Genomic DNA, 26,083 nt, shown 5'->3' with positions numbered 1-26,083 from the left:
CGCTCTACCGCTCTCCCGCCTGAGCCACTGCCGGCCCCGTAAAAGTAGCAATACCACAATTCTAAAATATTTTGTCACAAGTTAAAGTCTTGTATTCAAAAACATAATAGGGCCTGAGTGGTTAATGTATGTTTTGTAATAATTCTCTACAGTAAATCTGCAAAGTAACTATAAAGCTGTCAAAGAATATTTACCTCTGAGATGCAGTAGAAGACATAGAAGTACAAAGTATCCCAAAATGTTTTACACTTAAGTACTGTGAATGTACTTTCCAACACTAATAAGAGTGATAAAGGAGAGTTTCCCACCACACCTTTTCGTCAGTGAGACTTTGGCACAGCTGTTTAACGACATGTCTGATTGTAAAACTCACCGCTGCAATCAGAGTCAGCCGCAGCTCTATCACGGCCTGCCTTCTCCAGGAAAAAAACACGTAACATCTCGACAGTACCTCTCCGGGTTTCCCCCACGCAGCTCTCTGTCAAACCGGATCCGTCCATATTTTCTATTCCTTTTTAGCTCGACGTTCACGAATCACGATAACGTTTAATTTTGGCCCTCTCCCTCTGCCAGTTTCCTCATGTTTTGGACAGGCTGGTTACAAGCGTTTGTGGGTTGGTTGCGCCAAGTGTGTTGCGATATGTTTACTGTATGCATCAATCTCTTCTGCTTACCTGCATGTAAAAGCTGCACAAACCGGTTTGATGAGCAGTAGAAGAAGAAGAAGTACTCTGATTCTGTTTTACTGAAGTAAAAGTAGCCATACCACAGTGTGGAAATACTCTGTTACAAGTAAAACATCCTGTAACATCCAAGTTTTACTCGAGTAAAAGAACAAAAGTGCACGTTGGCAGCAACTTAAAGTAACAAAAGGAACAAAAGTACAGTAGAAGTACTAATTTTTGGAAAATATTGAAATTAAATTTAGCTGATCTCCAGTCAGTGCCACCACTGCACTGGAGAGTGAGGATGAGAGGAGAGGATGCTGTAAATCAGTGGTTCTCAAACATTTTCATGTCAAGGACCATATATTTATATATATATCTATATATCTATAGATATATATAATATATACAACAATTTTTATATTATTTTTCAAAAATAGCAGATAGCGGAAGCTCACAGCGTGGTACGAGGTGACACGCTGTGAGCTTGTAGATCTGCTCTTTTTGAATAGCCAACATATAAATGTTTAAGTGGTTAAAATGATTGTGATGCTATATTAACTACTTTTGCTGGGGACCCCCTGGAACACCCCCAAGGACCCCTGGGGGTCCTCGGACCCCACTTTGAGAACCACTGCTGTACATCACACAATGCCGAGGGCCAGGCCCGGCCCCTGAACTATCTCAATCTGGGCCGCGACCTCCTCAAAGGAAAACAAAACAACACCAAAAGAAATACAAATGATAAAAAGGCAGCTGATTCTGAGCCTTGAATCCATATGTAACATATTGCAATGGTGTCTCGTCGGTGACCCATGAAGTGATGCATATCTTTGGGCAGAAACCTCTTATCTCCATACTAAAAAAATAACGCCCTTTTGCTATTTTTTCATTTGAATCCTGAAAAGTAATAGTTTGGGACATATGAGGTTTCCACCCCACAGAGACGGACAGAAGACAGAAGACAGGAAACTAAAAGTTGATAATAATGCATGTGGATTGTTTTATGGAAAGAAATATAGTTACAGTTAACTATATTACTTGTTTACTGTTGAAGTAAAGGGAAGGCAGCCCAGCGGTTAATATTTAACTCTATGCAGCTTCAGGTCCAGCCAGATAAGAATGAGGGAACCCACTTTCTTTCTAGCAGAATTGCTGCCTCAATTAGTTTGTTATCTGCAGTGCATGTTCTGTGTTCTTTTGCCAACATGTACAAGTGATTACATCACATGACAAACACACAACAAAACAAAACAAAACACCTGATTGCATCGCCAGCAAAGTCTGACATCATACTTTTCAGGAAATGGTTAAAAGAACCTGTGTTCCTCCAATGGATCCAATTTAGATATTATTTAGTCACAAGCTCTTGGTAATACTTTTCATTGGTTCTAATAGTTATAAAACCCACAGACACAGGAAACCACTTACAGAATAAAAAAAGGACAAAGTACATACATTTACGGGGAAAAAAACAATACAAAATCATGGAGATACAAGTTTTTTTGCCCGACAGCAACGATATCACGATATCAATATTGTTATCTCACCCAGAGAGAGGAGCGTATTAAATCCAATGACAACAGTAGCGTAACCTTACTTTACAGTAGTGTGAAGCTTCATTTGCATGGCTGGCCTACATATAGAACCACCACGGAACACAGCTCATAAATAATGGAGGGCGAACATGTTAATATTATGCCCAGTCACACCCCTTTAATCACGCTGGGTGTCTACACTGGTGACTGTGACTGTGTGTGTGTGTGTGTGTGTGTGTGTGTGTGTGTGTGTGTGTGTGTGTGTGTGTGTGTGTGTGTGTGTGTGTGTGTGTGTGTGTGTGTGTGTGTGTGTGTGTGTGTGTGTGTGTGTGTGTGAGCAGAGGTGTTAGCGTTCAACACAAAGGAGCTTGGCCGTTGAATGAGACCAGATGAGGCTCCTCTCCCCTCATCATCTCTCTGGTTCTTACATCATGAACAATGTTCTGACACAAACATAATGGAGTGAACATTCAAAGTCCTCGTAAAGACCTTAAATGTGACCAAGACAAACAGACGAGCCCCTGGCTGTCTGTCTCTCAGCGCCTTTGTCTGTGTCTCAATTGTCTGCCAATTTCAATGCTGTGATTAATTCCTTTTAACCACATGAATGAAGCCTAGCGTCCCTATTCTGGGCATGTCATAATAATAGGTGAACATTTTGGCAAAAATTGCCTTATTATATCTAATAAGCTCCCAACACGTTGCAACGTGCCGATGTGAGCTTGCAGATTGGCTATTTTCGCAATTTGATGGATTTCGTCAATGTCGGGTGGAAACCTCATACAGTATGTCCAAAACATGTGACATTTTTTTTTTAAATTGCAAAAGTAGCAGATCTACTTTTTGGAGACAGTTGCGAAAATAGCCGATCTACAAGCTCACAATGTGCGATGCGTTGGGCTCCCGACAGAGTTCTGACAGTGTCTGAAATATTGGACCTGATGCTGTGACGTGAGATGAGAGAACACCTCCCGATGGGCCCTGGAGTTGCTGTCCAAAATAGTTATTAATTTAAATATTGTTGCTGTCGGGTCGAAACCTCCTATCTCCATATTCTTTAGGTGCTTTGGTGTTTTTTTGTGAATTAATGTCCTACTTGATCATACTACAGCGTCACACAAACGTATCAAAAGTAGCAGATATACAAGCTCGTTATGAGCTTGTAGATCTGCTACAATTGTTTTATTTTAATTTTAATCCTGAAAAGTAACAGTTTTGGTTACATGAGGTTTCCCCCCCGACAGAGACGATACACAGTATATATAGAATAATTAAGTTCACAACTATTTGCAGGCCTGCCATACCGTTTTGCACAGTGCTGGTCAGCAAACTGTGGGCCCACTTCCCAATGCACTCAGAAAACAGACAAAATTCAATCTGTATGGACAAACCTTATAGATTGAAATGTCCTAAGTTTTGGCTCGTTTTCTGTGTATTTGGGTATGTGGGCCCTGACCATGTTGACTCATAGCCAGGTGGGCCTTGAGTTACGAAAGGTTGAGGATCCCTGGTTTACATAACACACGTAAATAGATAAAAGGAAAGTTATATAGTTTATTACCCTGCTCCCTTTTATCAGGTTCTCTGTATTAACACAGTGATTTTCAACCTTTTTCATGCCAAGGACCCCCAAATTGAAATGTATTTGGCCGCGGACCCCCATCTGAAAAGGTTTTGTGCAAGAGACAATTTAACAACTTATGTTATAAAAAAATCTAAATTACAAAGAAAAGTAGTTATACATCAGATATAGCAGATATACAAGCTCACGACGGGGCACAAAGTGACTCGCTGTGAGCTTGTATATCTGCTATTTTTGAATAGCCAACATTAAATGGACAAAGTGGTTAAAATGATTGTGATGCTGTATTAACTACTTTTGCTGGGGACCCCCTGGAACCCCCTCAAGGACCACTGGTGGTCCCCGGACCACTGGTTGAGAACCACTGTATTAACGCATGGGCCATGAACGGTTAACCGCTACTCTGCAAGTCTAAGTGCAGCTTATTGGAAAAAATGGCTGCACATAACCACCTTCCTTTTCAAATTAACAACCCTGTCGTCTGTCCTGTTCTGCCGTTTTCTGGAGGTAAAACATTCCCTGGGCATGCAGTACATTTGGCTGTCGTATAGTTCCTACTGTAGCTTCCTCCTCGCACAGCGAGACAGGAAGAATTAATTCAACTTGGATGGCAAGTCGTCTGACAGGGCCAATAAATCCAAACTTTGCCTTTTTTCCCCCTCATGGCACAGCGTGAATGTAATGAAAGCATAAAACAACCGCCTGCAGCCACCTGAACAGAACACACATCTGCATACAATGCTGCTTGCTTCTTTGCCCTCAGAAACACACACACACGTTTCTATTGCTATACTCGTGAGGACGTCCACATTTTATGACGGTTATTTTACGAGTGCCATTCTTTTGGTTGCCATTTTTAACACATTTCTAACCTCAACCCTAAAATCTGTGTGACAGCGGCGTGCAACTACGTATAAATCAGGCATACCTCCAATCTCAACCCCTAAACCTGACCCCTAAATGTCTAATCCTAATACTAAACCCAACCTCAATCTTTTCCTAACTCCCCCAAAAAAAAACATAATCATAAAAACAACCATTTCTCTTGTGAGGACAGAGGACCAGGAAATGGTCCTCACGATGTCTATATCTCTATACGTGTGGGGACATTTGGCCCTCACAAGTACAGTAATTCAAGTACACACACACACACACACACACACACACACACACACACACACACACACACACACACACACACACACACACACACACACACACACACACACACACACACACACACACACACACACACACACACACACACACACACACAGCCCTCAGTATGGTTGACCTGTTCCGTACGTGCCCCCTACAAGGTCACAGCATGCTTATATCAGCGCCCAGCGTGATGCCACCATGTCCTCTGGTCCCCAGACTAATGAGGGCACACAGCAACAGTGTTGAGTGCTGTGATCCCCAACCTGAAGACCCCCCCCCCCCCCCACCCCAACTCCCCCTCAACGTTAATGAATCTGACAGTGACACGATGCAGGGGCTGCATCCAGGCACTGTCAGATTCATTAAAGTTGTGGGGCTGTTGTGTGTCCGTTAACATTATAGCAGTGGTTCTCAAACGTTTTCATGATCTAGGACCCCCAAATTCATATGTATTTGGCCACAGACCCCCATCTGAAAATACTTTGTGCCAGGGACCCCCAGAAGAGAAGATTTGTGTTAAAAAAAATCTAAATCATTGAAACATTTTCAAAGACTTTCAAGATTTTTCAAAAAAGCAGATGTACAAGCTCGCTGTGAGCTTGTATATCTGCAAATGACACAAATGCTTTCCCGGTGTAATGGGTTTTATGGTGTTCCCCCCCTGGAACACCCCTCAAGGATACCTGGAGGTCCCCGGACCCCCACTTTGAGAACCACTGCATTAGAAGTGCTCGTTATCACAGTCCTTGTTGTTAGATCAGCTATTTTCGGTAAAGAGATTTGGTGTAGAAAGAAAGACAAAAGGACCAGGTCGAGTATAGAGCCCTGGGGGACCCCGGTCAACGAAGAATATTGATTAAGAGAGACAAGAGATAGAGGTCAGAATTGAGAGGGAGAGGACTATCAGGAGCTGGGAAAGGACAGAGACAGAGAACAGTGATTAACATTCAGACAGTACGTTGAACTCTGGGAGTGAGAGGATCGATGGGGGAACTGAGAACACATGATAACATCAACAGCAGCGCTCATTCGCTCATCCTCTATCTGTCCTACATTCTTCCTGGTTCACCTTACTCCTCCTCAGCACCCAGGGGCGCCGATCCCGGGTGTGACACCCCAAGGCTGTTGGTGGGATTTACGCCTTTGTCTGCACCAAGATTATCATAGTTAAAGGGATTGTTGGCAACATTAAGCCTAAATTTGAAAAATATGTCTATATATATATTTATATCCGAATAAAGGAACCTATATTCGGCATGGCCCGTTTAGAAGTCCCCTTAACTCTATGGAACTCCTCCCTGCGTCACCCCCTGGTGGTCGGGGAAACGAACTGCTGGAGTTTTTTTCTTTGTTTATCTCTGAATCGCCTACAATCCCTTTAACAAAAACTAAACAAAATAACGAAAACTAAAATTGAAAAAAAATAAAATTAACTGAACTAAATAAAAACTATAATAAAAATAAATAAACGATAACTAACTGAAACTGTATTGTGTGTTTACAAAACTAACTAAAACGAACTGAAATTATAGTTTTCGTTTACTTGTATGTATAAATAAATGCTATCTTTTGTTATGTTTTTATTACCTTTTCAATCCTGCACCTGACAAATAACCCAAAGACCCAAAAAATGTAAACTAATGAAAACTAGCAAATTAAAACTCACTGAATTAGAAAAAAAATATTCAAAACGAACTAAAACTAAATTAAATGAAAAATCCCAAACTAATATAACCTTGGTCTGCACCAGGTCTGTTTGTCTTCCTCCAAAAAGACCAATTTACGGCCCGTCGCACGACGGCGTCGCGTGTCGAAAATAGCAGACCTGCAAGCTCACAACGCAACGCGTCACATCCTCAGGCGCTCTGTGAGCTTGTAGGTCTGCTATTTTCGTCATCGTCTATCAGTGGTTCTCAAAGTGGGGTCCGGGGGACCTACAGGAGTCCTTGAGGAGGTTCCAGGGGGGTCCCCAGCAAAAATGTGTTAACCCATTAAGACCTGAGGCCGATTCAAAAAATGTCTTCTAAATCCTAACAGTTTTGCGCAAAACTTTCCATGTCAAGGACCCCCAAAATGATATGTATTTGGCCGTGGACCGCCATCTCAAAATGTTTTGTTCCGGGGACCCCCAGAGGCTAGATTTCAGTTAAAGATGTATATATATATTAAAAGATTTGCACACATTTTCATGATTTTTCAAAAATAGCAGATCTACAAGCTCATAGCGCAGCACGAAGTGACGCGCTATGAGCTTGTATATCTGTCATTTCTGAATAGCCAAAGTATAAAATAATGGTTATAGTGGTTGATAGAGTCATTTCATTTGATCTCTTATCTTAATTATCATAATGTGTCTAGGGTCCTTAACCTGGTTAACAATGTCCTATTAATAATGCCATCTGGGTCTGTACTTTGTCATGGTAAAAGTACTCTGTACTCTCAGTCTCTCTGTCTGCCAACCAAGGTCAAATCCAAGCAGGCCTTTTCTGTGGCAATCTTGTTTTGGGAACACGGTATCTGGGTGTTCTCTTCTCTTCTACAGCTGTCTCCCTTAGTGTCACCAAATCATCACTGACCAGTGACAGGTCAGAGATGTCAAACGTGTTTGACCCAGACATGGGGACGCTGTTGTCCAGAGATAAACTGTCACACAATCATAATCTACCATCATCAGACTGACGACGGAACCTCATCGCTCTCCACCAATGGCAGGATTACACCTCCGACGGCTGGACGATTGATGTCACATCCTATGATGTCATATGTTTATGTTACTGGACAATGTTAAAAGCTCGTGCTTGCTCTGTTACACTGCGGAGAGACGGACGGCCGATGTTGCGGACCCCTGTGATACTGTAACCTTCTAATGTCTCTCTGATCTGAATACAATCAATTGTTTCATTATACCCAATGGCTGCCTGTCTGAGTTTGGTTTTTTCCTTATTGTCTCCGTGCTACAAGTATCTGTACTTTGTGTGGGTCATGAGGTGAAATTAAATTCCAACAATTGGTCCTTCGAACCGGATATGTTTGAAATATGGTGTACGGGGGGGGAACTGAGCTATTATCAGACTCTCTTTCCCCGGCAGACCATATTTTAATACGTATCAAACGAACCAGCCTTGGGTGTAACGACTTATCACTTCTGTTCAGATGAAGGTTAACTTTGAACAGTATCACAATTTATTTTGTTTTGGACCTGGACGCGATCGCTGGACCTTTGGACTGGACCCTCGACATGTCTCAAATTCCACATGGTCCAGCCATCGGGGTCGGGATCCCTGAACCAACATCAGATTTGATAAGTATATAATTTTATTTTTATTGTACCATGGTCCAGTGATTGGGACCTTCATGTAACTTATCCCTGCCTTGATCTGATGAGTATACCTTTTTCTTTATTGTCTTTACCGAACCATTTGTCTCATAATTATCAGCCTGTTTGTAAATTACTGTTTAACATAACTCCGCTAGGGAGTGAGTCAAGTAAAAATGTTTTATCACCTTATATTCCTGGGAGGACATTCCTGAATGTCTCATAAATTCTCTTATCTACCTGGGTCATTATATAGTTTGTCTTTGTCTCTGTATATGTTTATGAGACCACCGGAGATACCCCGACGTTTTTTTTTACACAGATGTTTGACTATCAGCTGTTACTATCAGTTATTTGTCTTTATTTATATATATATGCATGTCAAGGCGTCTAGAATAACCCACAATTCAACTTGGGTGTTCGAGCAATGCATGGCTATATATATGAATATATGGATTTATTTTTTTGTACCTCGAAATACCACTTTTTCACGCTTTGGTTTTCGGTGCGGGTGAATTTATCTAATATTAGTTTTACACTAGATGTAGGGGGTTTGTCTGTGTGCCTGCATGAATATATCCTTACAATTGTCATAATGTACTAATTTTCCTTCTATACTGATATTTGACCTAAGATTAACCCAGTCAGATATAGCCACCCTTTCACACTGCCTATTTGCTATATGTGGGTTAATGTTACACAACGGGTCTCATATCAACCCATAAGAGGAGAGTGTTTCAGTGTCACTCTCCAATCCTGGCTACATTTACCTGCTCGCCACAGGTAACACCATGTATGCAGATCTGTGTTTTCAATGTCAGTACCACCCTTACCATCCCTCTTAGTACGAAATATTACCAGCCAGCTGCATACCGAACATTACTAACATGTTCGACCCATATTGACAAGTGCCAGGTTGTCTCCCTTTTAATTCAGAAACTTCTGCATCGGCCCGTGTGTCCGTTTGAAGTTTGTGTTTTACTTACTTGTCAGTACATTTTTTTGTTTTGTCTTATATGTTTGTTTTATTTTGACCACTGTAGTTAAATCATCCATCCATTTAATATATTAAGCTTTAACAATAGGTTTTAAACCCCTCTTCCCTACAGCCTCTCACTTCTCCCATGTCTTATCTGTTTACATTCTCTTGTTCAGAGCTGGTCTCATAACAAGGCTATGCCCACAGAAGAATACATTCACACACTATACTATGAAGGCTTGTTTTAAAAGTTTAAAATATATATATTTTAACTCTGTTCTAAATTCCTTGAACCATCAGTATAATTATTTTTGCATTAAAAAATAAGTTTTAATTTATTTAAAATATTTTGAATATAATTTAAAATAATAAGTAAACCAATCAGGTTAAAATCTTTTTAATTCCAAAATTAGTTTGTTGCTGGAAGATATCTATGTTCGGTATGTTTGTATGTCTGTATGTATTAATGAACGAATGTTTTTTTTCCTCTCTATCTCTCTCTCTCTCTCTCTATGGGTCCGCCAGCTGTTCCACGGTGCCTATCTGTTTATCTTTGTCTCCCTCTGCTATCTATGTATGAGTGATATGCAGGCATGCGTGAATGTTGGAATGCGTGTGTCTGTCTCGCTAGTTCTAACCATTTTAGTCAAAATTTTAGTCATTCTCCAGTCAGTTAGAACAAAGTCACTCTGGTCTCTTAAAACTCCATTTCCCATAATTCCTTCTGGTCTGAGACTCCATTTCCCATAATTCCTTCAGCAGGAAGTGTTAGTGGTATGTTAGACACGTTTCTATGGCAACGTAATCCTGTAGCTGAGTCACTATTGAATTCCATTTAAAACATAGATCCGTTAAATTAACCCTAATAAGATTCAATTTGTTCTATATCAATATTGGGAAACATTAACTATAATATTAAGTTTATTATAAAGTCATTTTGATTTATTTTAAAAGTTTTGAAAATATTTTATCATTTTAAACTTAAGATTTTTTGAGCTTGTAGATTTGCTAATTTTCAGAAGCTATTTTTCAACAAATCATCTGACACACACTATATTATAGATATATGGGTGTCAAATAGAGGGGAGTTTGATGAATATTTGATTTAAATATGATTTGATTTAATGTTTAATTGCTGTGTTTTGTGTTTCTTTTTCATTTTGTGTTTCATTTTAGAACGAGAATGTAAACCACCCCATAAATCCAAATTCCTGGACAACTATAAGGTCACAATACCTGCTAATTGTACATACAATTGTACATACAGGGCTAAACTTTAATTTTATATCTGGTTCTAAACCTGTTTTAAACTATGTTTCATACTACAGTCAACTGTCATGCCCAACAGTAAATTTGATTTCCATTCTGTCTTACAGATTTCAACTTATGTCTTGGATAGACAGATGTTTGATGCCACATGCCTACATGCAATCAGGAAGTATTTCTTGAGTTTTAAGATGATATCACGTAAGTTTTTTCCCAAAATAAAGTGTAAAGTGATGTACAAATTTACATAGTACAGAAGTGTCCCGTTCCATTTTAAATACTTGTATCTTGATAAAGCACAAGGACTGCAGCTCCACAAGGAGGAAGGTAACTTTTCTATTTCTGAACGTGTACAGAAACAATCAATGACCCGAGACGTAGGTCTCTTGTCAGATTTCAATATGAAAACTTACAGACTGGTGAGTTGTCCCTCCCTACAATCTCTCTGCTGCCATGCCATTAAACTGTGCTAAAATTGTCTGTCTTAGTTAAACAAAACATGTTGAAAAGATTTGTTTGGGACGGTGACATTAGCTGAGATTTTTTTTGAATTATAATAAAGTTATTTGCAAAGTTGCAAAGGGAAAACTTGTGGAAACGTGTGGAGTGTCTTGGGAATTCATGAACTATAGCCCTGTTTTGCTTCCTATTTGAATTAATAAATTATACAGTCCTTTTGAAGAAGTATAAATGTGTATGTTATCTAACCATAACCATTTATTTTTGCCCTTAAGTCATTTAAATCTTTGCCTGTCTGATTTGATTTTGAATAATGTCAAAAGGTAAGACCTGATCAGCTTGACCTTTGACCCTATCCAAATCATGATAAGATGTAGGCTTGATAGAGTCATTTCATTTGATCTCTTATCTTAATTATCATAATGTGTCTAGGGTCCTTAACCTGGTTAACAATGTCCTATTAATAATGCCATCTGGGTCTGTACTTTGTCATGGTAAAAGTACTCTGTACTCTCAGTCTCTCTGTCTGCCAACCAAGGTCAAATCCAAGCAGGCCTTTTCTGTGGCAATCTTGTTTTGGGAACACGGTATCTGGGTGTTCTCTTCTCTTCTACAGCTGTCTCCCTTAGTGTCACCAAATCATCACTGACCAGTGACAGGTCAGAGATGTCAAACGTGTTTGACCCAGACATGGGGACGCTGTTGTCCAGAGATAAACTGTCACACAATCATAATCTACCATCATCAGACTGACGACGGAACCTCATCGCTCTCCACCAATGGCAGGATTACACCTCCGACGGCTGGACGATTGATGTCACATCCTATGATGTCATATGTTTATGTTACTGGACAATGTTAAAAGCTCGTGCTTGCTCTGTTACACTGCGGAGAGACGGACGGCCGATGTTGCGGACCCCTGTGATACTGTAACCTTCTAATGTCTCTCTGATCTGAATACAATCAATTGTTTCATTATACCCAATGGCTGCCTGTCTGAGTTTGGTTTTTTCCTTATTGTCTCCGTGCTACAAGTATCTGTACTTTGTGTGGGTCATGAGGTGAAATTAAATTCCAACAGTGGTAAAAATCTAAAATGACACGGTTAATACAGCATCACAATCATTTTAACACCTTTATCCATATTCTATACTGTACGTCGTTGGCTATTCAAAAATAGCAGATATACAAGCTCACAGCGCGTCACTTCGTGCCACGCTGCGAGCCTGTACATCTGGTCTAGCTCATACAGCGGATCACAGCAGTCTGTGTCAGAGCTTCCAGACAGGTCAGTCGATAGCTCGCCCAGCCCACTCACTGCATCCCAACGGCCAGTGGTGTAAAGTAACTAAGTACATTTACACTGTAAGTACTGTACTGTACTGTACTTAAGTACAATTTTTAGGTATTTTTACTTTACTGGAGTATTTCCAATTGTCTATACTTTTCCTTCTACTCCACTACATCTCAGAGGCAAATATTGTACTTTTACTCCACTACAATTATTTGAAAACGTTACTTACTAGTTACTTTGCAGATATAAATGATTACATTATGAAACATACATTAACCACTTTAGCCCTATTTTATACATAGGCTATTTGAAAATAGCCGATCTACAGGCTCACAACGCGTTGCATCGCGACGCATTGTGAGCTTGTAGATCTGCTATTTTCAAACGTTTTAGTACTTTTACTTTTGGTACTTTAAGTACATTTTGATACCAATACTTTTGTACTTTTACTCAAGTAAATTTTTTATTCCGGACTTCTACTTGTAACAGAGTACTTCTACATTGCAGTATTGATACTTTTACTTAAGTAAAACATTTGAGTACTTTTTCCACCACTGCCAACGGCCCACACAGCAGCATGAAGTCTGCTACAGCATCCATAAATAAACTACAAAACCAACTGCTATTATAACCCATTAAGACCTGAGGTTCCGATTCTACAAAATGTCTTCCGAATCCTAACAGTTTCTTTTAAAACGTATGTGAAAACGTACTCGGTGCCGCGCTATGAGCTTGTATATCTGCTATTTTTGAATAGCCAAAGTGTAAAATAATGCTTTTTAGCTCAAAGCTAAAAATGACACAGATGCGTCCCAGGTCTTAACACAATGTGATAATGATGACGGCACATCATCTTTTTATAGCATGATAGTTGCAATATACAGCAGTCACAGCATTAATGGTGCAAGTAAATGGCGGCACTGGAACGATACAGTAAACTGGTTTGTTGATGTATCTAGTTGTGAGATATTATTGGCCCGATATTGATCTGAAATCTACAAGCTACAGTATGAGATTGTCAGACAGGCAGACAGATCTGTAGATAAATTATTAGATATATACACAGATTCCGCTACCTTTTAATAGTGCACACCATCGGGCTAAGAGGTCCTTTTTTGTATGTCCTTATTGTTATTCCATCAATTGTTATTCTGGAGAGTTGAAAACTAGCCATATTTAAACTCATGTTGATTAATATGCTTCCAACCCTCCAAAAGAAAATGCTGAATCATAATCTTTTACATTGTTTGGCATGAAAATTGCCAATTAATGAAGACATTTTAGAACTGCACAAAATATCATCTACCAGCGGTCTGACTAATAAAAACTATAAAAACCCTGCTTATTGGTCCAAATCTAGTAAACGGATCTATAAAAAGCTAAACCCTCCAAACACAACAGCTGTGCCCTCTCTCTCTCCCTCATCTTTTGTTCAGCTCAGTGGAGTTGAACCCTGTCTGATCACAGGCCCCAAGGGCATGTTTCCCTCAATCCCCTTCTCTCTTATGAATCCCAAATGTGTCTGAATATGTCAGTGTGTCCCTCTGCATTTGTCCCTTCCTATTGATCCAAGGCACACAGGAAGCCATAAGGCCAGAGATGTGTCAATGCTGGGGGAAGAGAGATCTTCCGGTGATGCATTATGGATGAATCAAGCTGATGCCAATCAAACAAACGGACGAAGCTGGCAGGGACTCATTGTGCTCCGGCATGAATAAGCCCTTCTGACTCAAGGCCGCTGGAACCCGTCGAACCCTCGCCGTGGAGCTGGAATTTGCGAGGCATCGAGCAAACACAAAGTTCTTCTAAAGAAGAGGAAGCCTGGGAGGTTAGCCTGAAGCCAGGGCTTCCGATGCTAATGAGAGAAAAGACGGAGTGTTGCCTGATTCTCTGCGAGAGAAACAAGCAACCAGGTCTATGAAAACAAGCCCAAAAGAAGCGACTATGATAGGCCACATGAGCACCATAAACCTATATGCATCGGCTATTTGAAAAGCTCACAACATGTTGCATCTGCTATTTTCAAACAAATCTAGAAAAAAAAACATTTGAAACATTCGCTTCGCAAAACTAATCTGGTACAGGGGTCACTGGCATATTTTTAGATGGGGGGGGTCCGTGGACAAATACATAGGGGGTCCTTGTCATGAAAATGTTTAAGAACCACTGGTTTAAACAACATTAGGAAACAAGCCCAATTAAGCAACAACACTTTAGAAACAAGCCCAAAAAAACGCAATCCTCAACTACCAATATTTACAAGAGACTTAACAGAAAAACAAGCCTAAAGTTCCTCTTTCACTAAGGCACCAAGTGTGCACACAGACAGCGTGCACGGCTGCACGCACACACGTACGCTGCACTACATCTGACACTTCCTGGTAGAACAAAGGTGTCCAACGGTATTATGGTTTGCCCTCTGAGTCACAGTGAGTTCAGGAGGCCCACAAACCCAGAGTGAACTAATGATGACTAATGACTAATGATGTACACATGACTAACATGGGATGTACACAGTTGCACTGATCAGGCATTCGACAATGTAGAGAAAATGGCGAATGACATCATGAGAAGGAAGCGTGTGTGTGTGTGTGTGTGTGTGTGTGTGTGTGTGTGTGTGTGTGTGTGTGTGTGTGTGTGTGTGTGTGTGTGTGTGTGTGTGTGTGTCTGTGTGTGTGTGGGGGGGGCTACTTAAGCCCTATATCGTTGCTGTCGGGCAGAATCTCCATATTCTAACCTTTTGTTTTTTTTCATAAATGAACGCCCTACTTGATCATAATGCAGCAATACACAAAAGCATCAAATGTATCAGATCCACAAGCTCAAAACGCGGCGCAAAGCAGCGCGTTTTGAGCTTATCTGATATATTTGCTCTTTTTGAATTTTAATCCTGAAAAGTAACCGTTTTGGACATATGAGGTTTCCAACCGACAAGGGACGATAATATTTGATCACATGACAAAATACCCGAAATAGCTACAAGCTCACGACGCGTTGCATGGCTATTTTTTGCTACTTTGGAAGAGTATAAATAGTGTCTCCTCTCCAGGGTGGATGTGTTTAAAGCAAGGTGAGGTGAGGAGGATTGAGCGTGCGATGCTGACAGAGCAGCTGCTGACACAGCATGGCAGGCCCAGAGGTCTAACACCGAGCACAGGAGACATGGCCCACACGACCATGCATGCATTCAAATTACATTACACACACACGCAAGAGAGTGTGTGTGTGTTAGGGCATTCACAGAATAGTCGAATATTCGAATATTCGAATATCAAACCGACTATTCGACTATCAAAACACTATTCGACTATTCGAAAAAAAAAAAAAAAAAAGCATTTTTTTTTTTTTTTTTTAAGATTTTTTTTTTTTAGTGGCTTTTCTAGAGCAGACATGCAGCTGTGAGCTCTGGTGTGACGTCAACTCGCATTCCTTGAGTCGAGTCATCAATGCAATTGAAAAAAAAAAAAAAAAAAAAAAAACTTTTTTAAATTTTTTTAATTTTTTAATTTTTTATAATCAAATCGAATAATCGAATATTCGAATACTTTTGGGTCGAATAATTCGAATACCATAAATCACTATTCGTTAATGCCCTAGTGTGTGTGTGTGTGTGTGTGTGTGTGTGTGTGTGTGTGTGTGTGTGTGTGTGTGTGTGTGTGTGTGTGTGTGTACTGTACGTACATTTCTCTGTCTTTTAGTAATGACGAGGGTCTCAGCAAACACCCTTGCTCCCCACAGCTCCTCTTTAGAAACATTTCTTCAAAAACGAATTCAAAAGCAGCAAAAGTAGCAGATCTACAAGCTCGAAACGCAGCGGGCTTTGAGATTGTAGATCTGCTACTTTTTTGTGACGCTGTAATACGATCAACTAGGCATTCATTTATGAAAAAAACACAAAAAGTTAGAATATGAAGATAGGAGGTTTCTGTCAATATTCTGCCTCTCAAGCTATTCTCTCTCTCTCTCTCTCACTCTCGCTCCCTCTTCCTTCCTTTCTTTCTCTCTCTCTCTCCATTATAGCCTCCTTTTGGTCACACCGACCCCCCCCCCCCCCCCCCCCCCCCAACCCCCAGAAGCCTTTGTCGCTCTTTCCCTGCCCCCCACCTGCCGTAGCAACCCAGCTGGTTAGGCTAAGATCCCAGTAATGACACCCAGCAGACCAATAACGCTGTGCAGATTATTGGGTTATTGAAATATTGTATATATCTCTAGACAAGTGACACACAGAAATCTATACAGTAGGTCATGAGCTGATCAGGAACCCATGTGTCTGCTGTCTTTCAGGAGCAGCAGGTCTGCTCACTGATCCCATTCCCTCTGACACCTGATTTCCTTGTGAACTTGTGATCCAAGATGTATTTCCTGAGGCAGAAGATCCAAGCCATCCGACTCTAGTCTAACTTCTTACATCACCTTGAAAAAACAGCACAAAACAGGCCCCCCCATACTCCACTACACAGAGAACCCCCCTAACAGTGACACTATAGCCCCGGTCCCGCAACTCTAACAAATCGTTGCAGTGTTCTGTGTCCTCTTATCTCCATATTCAAACTATCTGTACTTTTTCGTAAATTAACGCCCTGCTTGATCATACTACAGCGTCACACAAAAATATCAAAAGTAGCAGATCTACAAGCTCGAAACGCGTCGCGAGGCGACGCGTTTCGAGCTTGTAGATCTGCTACTTTTGCTGTTTTTGAATTTGAATCCTGAAAAGTAACAGGTTTGGACATAATGAGGTTTCCCCCGACAGAGAAAAAAATCCCAGTTAAAAGCGTGTTAGAAAAGTCCTCCTAAACGACAGCTACTGTAACACTCTCATAATCATATTGATTGCAGCCTTTCAGCCCCCCTGGCTTCACCAGAGACTGAGACGACCTTCCTGTAGCCCTGAACCACTAACAGCCTGCATCCCTGTTTAGAGCATGTCACTATGGATAAAACTAATTAAACAAAAAAAAAGAAATCAAGAAATGTCACAAATAGTGACAATAGCAGATCTGCAAGCTCACGTCATGACCCACTGTGACCTTGTAAATATGCTGATCTCAGTATTTGTCCGACAAAATTATATAGGGGGTTAAGTGGTTAATAAACACACCCCTCAGTGGGAGCACGCACGCACGCACGCACGCACGCACGCACGCACGCACGCACAGCACGCACGCACGCACGCACGCACACACGCGCACAACGCACGCACACACGCACACAACACACACACACACACACACACACACACACACACACACACACACACACACACACACACACACACACACACACACACACACACACACACACACACCCCCCCCCCCCCCCCCCCCCCTTAGGACTACCTCCACCAATACACACACACACACACACCACAATAAACTGATCTCTCGTCTCCCACTGCACAGTAAAACGCCAAGAGTGAAAGAGCGATGCACTTACACTGAATATATGGCTGCAGATAAAGTGAATGGAGCAGCAGGGATGAGACAGAAAACATTCACAGGAGCCTGACCGAGGAGGACAAATTGGTTCTGTGATTAATGCTGTAATCCATACGTTTCTTTGTGTGAATAAAAAGTTATTTTAACCAATCTGTATGGTAATGTTAATACGATATAACCAACACAACTGCGGTGGTTGTATTTGGTCTCCCTGCTCTTCTATGGAGACATTTAACCTCATTATCACTATTCACTACTGGTTGACAAGAGGTATCGCATGAAACTCAAAAGGAAAGAACTCTTCTCAAATGTGCTCTGTGTTTTAGCTCTACAATAACAATAAGACTTTCTGCACTCAGATGTGGTACCCGCCTTGACTCCTGGGTAGGACATGCTGAAAGTTACGGATTGCACCTTTGCAGTAAGGGTACTGTCACACATGCACAGTGGTTCCCAACCTGAGGTCTGGGCCCCCCTTGGGGGCCCCCAAAGATCCCAGAGAGGGCGTGAGGCATTGTTTAGAGGTACAGTAGTCAAATAACATTTTAACACTTATTCCCTATATGGTTGACTGGAGTCCCTCAGGGCTCTATACTAGTGTATTTTCAGTTTTCTGTTATTGTGGGGAAAGCTTTTGTGAAAATAGCAGATCGACAAGCTCACAAGAGCTTGTCGATCTGCTATCTTCCGCAGAAGCTTTCCCCACAATAAGGATGTTGGGGTTTAAGTGGTTCGTTCGTTCGTGTAGGGCTACACAGGCAATTGGGACATCAGCCAAGAAGTGGTATCATCATCCAGTTCAATGAGGCCGCTGACTCCATGTGGTGATTTGAAGATTGGGCATTCATCGATAATATGTTCAACAGTCCTGTGGTTTTCCGCATTCACAGTGGATCAGTAACAGACACTCCAATCATATGCAGGTAGATTTGGGTCTTTGCTACTCCAGACCGAAGTCTGTTGAGGTTGACCAGGCATTCGTGTAGGTCAAGACTGGTACCTGCACGCGGTGGCCCTGCTACGGATTCTGACGACCCTGACGATCCCGATCTGAAGATCCCGAAGAATCCAACAAAACCAGTCATACTAGTACTAGTACTTTAAGTGGTTAAACATGTTGCACAACATGTTGCACGTTTGTACCACTTTGGCAATATATTGTAAGCGACAGTGTGTGAGAAAATGCGAGCTAAGCCTGAGACTCCAACATGTCATGTACTTGATTGATTGATGTACTTTATTTAGTAAGACATGAGAACAACAGTACATGGAAGTACAAATTCACAATACAAGTTCTACTAAACTGGAAGACTCATTAAGCACTGAGCTTGTTTAAGATGAGATCCCCATGCACACAAATCATGATGACATATAAGAGACTGACAGATATACACACACGTACAACAACTATAGATCAGGTAAAGGTGTATTGCACAAAGGAGGGGGGGCATGTATTCCCCGACTTGCATCGTTCCCAACTTGCGTGGAGCTCGATTAGGCCGGCGGCCTTTGATTAAATGATCAATTATTTATTATTATTGATTAGCTCTTGCACCAATATTGATGAATGCACGATACTGTACGTTACTGCAAACCAACCTCTGAATGAAATTTCTACTGCAAAGTTGAAATAATCGTTTGAAACAGTTATGCAACACCCTGACTAGAAAACATCACACCATTGAGGGCAGCTGAGGGCGATTACAACAATCATAGGAAGTTAAGTGCAATCACATTGTAGATGCAGTGTGTGTGCATGTGTTTGTACATTTTGTAGTGCATATGTTGAGGCGGTCCACAGGCAGATTAATACCCCATGCAGCTACAGCAGCACACACACACACACACACACACACACACACACACACACACACACACACACACACACACACACACACACACACACACACACACACACACACACACACACACACACACACACACACACACACACACACACACACACACGTTACAATATCCGTCTGAAGCACACACACATCCTGTGTTGAGGTCTAAGATCTGTCTTTTGTTATGTGTGTGCGGCTCCAGCTTTTGTTTAACCGTGAGCCTCAGTGTGCATGTGTGTGCATATGCGTGTGCTTGTGCGACACGCGCGCATGTGTGTGTGTGTGTGCGTGCTGTGGTAAATAACAAAACCCCACATTTTACCTATTAGTTGCAGAGCAGCATGTGATGCTGGGGGGATCAGGGATGCACGCCCAGCAACGCCTGCATTGTGCCCTCCATGACTAGTACAGTACAGTACAGTATAGTACAGTAGCCTACAGTACAGTACAGTATACAAACAGCACAGCAAAGTGTGTGTGTGATAGCTGCTAGGAAGAACAAACTAACCTGTCCAGAGAGTCCGGTGTGGTGCGGTCCAGGGGGAAGTGCAGCCACTGAATGTGGAAGTAAAATAATGTTGGATGGGGCGGTAGTACTCTCCCTCCCTGCCTCCCCGGCCCGGCGCTGTGTGTCGCTCACACTCACACACACACACACACACACACACTGGCAGGTTCAGACTGCCGTTAAGCCGCGCTGCATCCTCCTCCCTTCTGTCTCGCACGCCCTCTCCTCTCTCTCTCTCTCTCTCTCTCTCTCTCTCTCTCTCTCTCTCTCTCTCTCTCTCTCTCTCTCTCTCTCTCTCTCTCTCTCTCTCTCTCTCTCTCTCCACACACGCTTGCTGACGAGGGAGTCTCGCCCCTCTAGCCTCCTATCGTTGGTCTTTTCTCCTACCGACCACTTCTTCTTCTTTCTCTCTCTCTCTCTCTCTCTCTCTACCGTCTGGCTCTCTTCTTTATCCTCCCGCCGGTCGTGTGTTCTTCCAATCCAGACTACGGCTCTTGAGGAAGATAATCGCATTCCGGCAGAGATGTGGGGGCATATGGCGGGGGAACGCCACTCAGCCCGCTGCTCAACCCCACAGAGTAAAGCTCCCTCTCTCTGTGCACTGCGTGCACTATGTGTGCGCGTGTGTGCGTGTGTGTGTGTGTGTGTGTGTGTGTGTGTGTGTGTGTGTGTGTGTGTCTCGCATGGACAATCAGCTCTATTGTGTGGGGAGGAGGGAGGAGACCGTTGACCAGCAGCTCATCTGCTGCTGCTGCTGCTAGTGGCCAATAGCTTGATATAGTGGGTGCTGACACTCTAACAAAACACCCCCCCCCCACCCACCCTCCAGGGAGAGAGAGATACAGACACAGAGAGAGAGACACAGAGAGACAGAGAGAGACAGAGTGAGAGAGAGACGGAGAGATAGAGAGAGACAGAGAGTTAGAGAGAGACAGAGTGAGAGAGAGACGGAGAGATAGAGAGAGACAGACACAGAGAGAGAGACACAGAGAGACAGAGTGAGACAGAGACGGAGAGATAGAGAGAGACAGAGAGATAGAGAGAGAGAGTGAGAGAGAGACGGAGAGATAGAGAGAGACAGAGAGTTAGAGAGAGACAGAGTGAGAGAGAGACGGAGAGATAGAGAGAGACAGACACAGAGAGAGAGACACAGAGAGACAGAGTGAGACAGAGACGGAGAGATAGAGAGAGACAGAGAGATAGAGAGAGACGGAGAGATAGAGAGAGACAGAGTGAGAGAGAGACAGAGTGAGAGAGAGACAGAGAGACAGAGACAGAGAGAGACAGAGTGACAGAGAGACAGAGTGACAGAGTGAGAGAGAGACAGAGAGATAGAGAGAGAGAGTGAGAGAGAGACAGAGAGAGACAGAGAGACAGAGTGAGAGAGAGAGAGAGAGAGAGACAGAGAGATAGAGAGACAGAGTGAGTGAGAGAGAGACAGAGAGATAGAGAGATAGAGAGAGACAGAGAGATAGAGAGAGACAGAGTGACAGAGAGAGAGAGAGAGAGAGAGAGAGAGAGAGAGAAGAGACAGAGTGAGAGGGAGAGATGGCTGATAGGGTGACAGAGGAAAGTGGGGGAGGTATTGTGACACAGAGAGAGAGAGAGAGAGAGAGAGAGCGAGAGAGAGAGAGAGAGAGAGAGAGAGAGAGAGAGAGAGAGAGAGAGAGGGGAAGGAAGGATGCTGAGTGGGAGGTGGGTGTTAATTACTGTGCCCACACAGTCATGCCAGGCTAAGTATTGTAATGGGCCCTGTCTGTTTATTGTGTGCTTGGTTGCTTAATGTATTTAATTGATCATTACAAAGATGTCTTGATGAACGAATGGACAGATGTTCATTAAGCTTGGAGGGAGTGATCAGTAGCCTGTCTCACAGGGGTGAGGAATGTTTGGTCAAAGTCAAGGTCTGATTATTGACAAAAACAACTTGAGGACAGATGAATGGATTTTCATGAAACCTGGTGGGATTGAAGAGATGAGATGATTGACTCGAAAATGTCAAGGTTCAAGGACGTAGAACAAGAGATTAAATTCAGCTAAACTTGAATTTAACTCTGTGAAACACAAAATTGACCCACAGTTGGTCTCTTAGTGTCTTGTGTGGTACATTTCAAATCCCCTGCGTGTGTGTGTGTGTGTGTGTGTGCGTGGGAGAAGATTAAAGCCACCTACTCTTTTCCCATGCCGGCCAAATCAAAGGCTGTGTAGTCACTACTGTGGCAGCGTGATACATTTGTTATGATCATTAAAAAAAATTTTCCTTTTGATTTAAATGCACATGGGACTCTGAACATCTGGCCCATGTGTTCACTGAAGTTTTTCGTCCATGTCAGATTCCAATCTGATTTATTTACTCTTTGATATTTTCCAAATTGCTTTTAGGGGCTGGGAGGAAAAAAGTATATAAGTGAGCAATAAGGCATAGCCAGCCATTTAACTGTAGAAAAACGTGTGTATATGCTATAGCAGAAACACATACGTATATAGTACAGCAGCAATAGTTAACATAAGTCACTTCAAAACGACAATTGTGCAAAATACCTTGTATTACATGACAGACACAACAGTAATAGGGCTGATCACCTCTCTCCTACAGGAGAGAAGTAAGTGGAGAACCTGATACAACGGTGCCAAAAGAACAACCTGGCTCTCAAAGTTGACAAGACCAAAGAGCTGATAATGGACTGCAGAGCCCCCCCCTACATTGACGGCACCACAGTGGAGAGAGTCAGCAAGCTTAAAGGATCTACACCATGAATTTAAAAAATATATTTGATATTTAATATCATATGGTGTATGTCCCTCAAACCTTTTTCAAAAGGTTTGAGCCTAAATCATCACTCAGATATACTCATCCCAAGTCAATTGTCTCTGGCTTATACAGCACTTTCAGCTGCAATACCAAAACGTCCTCTTGGGCAGGGGGGGGCTACTGAGCAATTCTGTCTGGCCAGCATCAATGCAATGGCAATGCAAGTGATGTCACTTGCATTGCCATTCTGAAATGGCCTGTTCAGACACGCCCATTCTGAAAATCTCTGAAATGAGAATGAATGACTGAATGTTAAAAAAAAATATTTTTTTGGGGTACAAGAGACACTGGGGAGCCCAAAAAATACTAAAAACCAAAAAAAAAATGAAATTCATGGTGTAGACCCTTTAAATTCACTGAGAGTCTCACCAGGGACACACACACACACCAAACATGCACATAACTGAGGAAGGCACTGCAACGCCTCTTTCACCTCAGCCCACTGAAGAAGATTGGTATGAGGTCCCCAAGAGCCCTACAGGGCAAGGCCTTCTACAGAGAGTACATGCTGACTGGCTGCATCACCGCCTGGTATGGGAACTGTATTCGCTGTGGAGTCCCCGGTGGGAATTAGCCGAAAGAAAAAGAAGGTGACTGGGAACTGTCAACTGTACTGACCTCAACTGCAAAGCACTGCAGACTGTTGTTTAATGATGATTCCGCACTCTCCTTACCAGGCACTAAAAAAAAAAAATATTTGCTGGAGTTACTGCTGCAAACAAACTCCTTGTGTCTAGGTGGAAACCCCCACATTCCCTTTCTGTTAAAAAATGGAAAATGTATTTTCTGAATGTTTTAGGGTTGGAAATGTCAATTGCAGGAGCAAATGGGGCCAAAAAGGCAATCTATCGATGCACTCATCATGCATGCTGTAGAAAAGGTCAAAGCGCACTTATAATTTTGGGGGCGGGGGGAGGGAGGTAGTGAAGGGAGGGTAGCCTTTTGTACAACAATAAATGATGACGCAGTCATATTAATACCAGGTTGCTCTCTCCAGCATCCCCGCACGGAACCAAATGGACCCGTCATCCTGTACCCTTTCGCTCGCGGAGTAACAAATCGCTGTTGGAGGCAGTGCTGTGTGTGTGTATGAGGAGTCAAGTCAATAGTTTGTTTGGTGGTGACGACCACACGTTTTTCTTTTTAATAGTTTGTTTGGTGGCGACGACCACACTTTTTTTTTGTTCTGGGCTATGATCCCATAGCATGGGAGGACGCCCGTCGTTCAGAGTATGGGGAAGTCTCGGGGAAGTCTCCCCATTGGCTTAAAGGATTGAAGGACAGCCAATGATGAAAAGGTCGCTAGAAAGTGTTGAGAAAGTGTTGAGAAAGTGTTGAGAAAGCAACCTGGTAAAAAAAAAAGGGAAATACAGTGTAGGTGTACATGTACGTGTAGGTAGGTGATTGTGGATGTATTGTATACTGTACGTGCATGTGTTCTGCACACATGCAGGCAACAAATATGTATGTCCTATTGTCCGTGCACTGTTAATCATATTGCTGATAAAAATGGGTTGCTCTGGTAAAATGTAAAATGAACAATAAAAATTTGGTCACAAACAGAAAACAAAAAAACTGCAAAGCACTGCAGACTGTGGACCAGCCCAGTGCATCAGCTTCCTTTGATCAGACTGCAGATCAGCTATTTTTGCTAATAGATTAAATCGATTGGTTTGGATTAGATGTTGCACCCCTGTTTGTGTTTGGCCAGAAGCACGCGAGGTTGCTGTGGTGGCGAGGAAGAGTTTGTCCTCAAAGTGTCAGTCACACAACCGCCTGTGAAAACGACCTGCAGGCACTGTCACGATGTGTTACTAGTGACACGTTCACTTTGCACACAGTTATGTGTGCTCCTCCCAAGTTTGTGTGAACTCAGTCACCTCAAATGTACAAGTGTGTGCACACACACACACACACACACACACACACACACATGTGTCATCCAACCTCATTTCTTATTCCCTCTTCTGTTAACCACTTTTAAGCCCTATTTTACACTGCGTCATACATACAACTAATAGCTAAAATAGCTGATCTACAAGCTCACTATGTGTCACATTGTGACGCATTGTGAGCTTGTTGGCCTGCTTTTTTAGAATATGAGGGAAAATTACGAGTTCAGCGTCTTGCTCAAGAACACTTTGACACAATGGAGGAATTTCTGAAAAACTTCAAATATTTATTAAAAAATTACAAAACATTTATGTTGCTATATACTGTAACAACAGGAACCTCAAAAGGGGTTCCCGTCTTGAAAAGTATAGTTACAAAAAGTGGTTCCCGCCCAAAATGGGCTAAACAACCTATGGTTCAAACATTCTGCCTTGGACATGAGTAGTTCTCAACATTTTCATATCAAGGACCCCCAAATTGATATGAATTGTCTGCGGACCACCATCTGAAAATATTTTGTGCCAGGGCCTCCCATACAAGATTTCTGTTGTTAAACTTTTTCATGAATATTCCAAAAAATAAAATCTTTTTATAGCAGATCTACAAGCTCAAAACTAAATTCCCGCTCAAGGACTCCTGGGGGTCCCCGGACCGCATTTTGAGAACCACTGGTCTGAAGAAGATTCCACGTGGTTAAGCCTTCATGAGCAGTGACCCGCTCATCTTTTATAAGGACACCCAGTTTAGTGACACAGTGAGCCAGTAACCCGCCCCAGGTTTCCTCTAGGCATAAACAGAAACACTATATGTATACACAGACATGCATGAGCGCAAAGACATTTACACTTTCTCTCTCTCTCTCTCTGACACACACACACACACACACACACACACACACACACACACACACACACACACACACACACACACACACACACACACACACACACACACACACACACACACACACACACACACACACAGGGGCTGCAACTATGATTATTCTCTTTGCGATTATTCTATCAATTACTTTTTCGATTAGCAAAAAACGTAAAGGCAACCAGAGAAAGCACTCTTGTGGAAAATATTAAAAAGCCTTTATTATAAATTGGCTACTGCATGGCGACGTGTTGCAGCAAATCCTTCACCAGGCCCACTTTTTCATGTCAAGGACCCACCCACGTACCTCCCACCCCCCCTCCCCCCCCCCCTCCCCAAAAGCCAAAACCCAACATACAGAACAAACAGAAACAACCTCATAGGCTCATTATTAACATACTAGATTGAAAAGGTGACAAAAGAGTGAGGTACTGTACACACACCCA

At 42.3% G+C, this 26,083-nt stretch overlaps 1 protein-coding gene across 3 annotated transcripts in view; it reads right to left on the bottom strand.

The window, feature by feature from the left end:
- LOC308091233 (FYVE, RhoGEF and PH domain-containing protein 4-like) overlaps positions 1–26,083 on the bottom strand; it is a 134,103-nt gene that overhangs the window by 75,490 nt on the left and 32,530 nt on the right. Inside the window, exon 1 of one of the 3 annotated variants that reach the window (XM_080436682.1) lies at positions 374–548. The exons of the other annotated variants lie outside the window; for them this stretch is intronic. Coding sequence (XP_080292808.1) covers positions 374–500 — 127 coding nt within the window. The 5' untranslated portion in view covers positions 501–548. Of the gene's footprint in view, positions 1–373; positions 549–26,083 lie in introns of those variants that run through there. 3 annotated transcript variants of the gene reach the window in all.

The sequence above is a fragment of the Gymnoscopelus braueri genome (genome assembly GCF_963280865.1).
Source record: "Gymnoscopelus braueri genome assembly, chromosome: 9".
In the NCBI taxonomy this organism is placed as follows: domain Eukaryota; kingdom Metazoa; phylum Chordata; class Actinopteri; order Myctophiformes; family Myctophidae; genus Gymnoscopelus; species Gymnoscopelus braueri.
The sequence above is the reverse complement of the archived record's forward strand: the minus strand, read 5'-3'. Positions and strand labels throughout refer to the sequence as shown.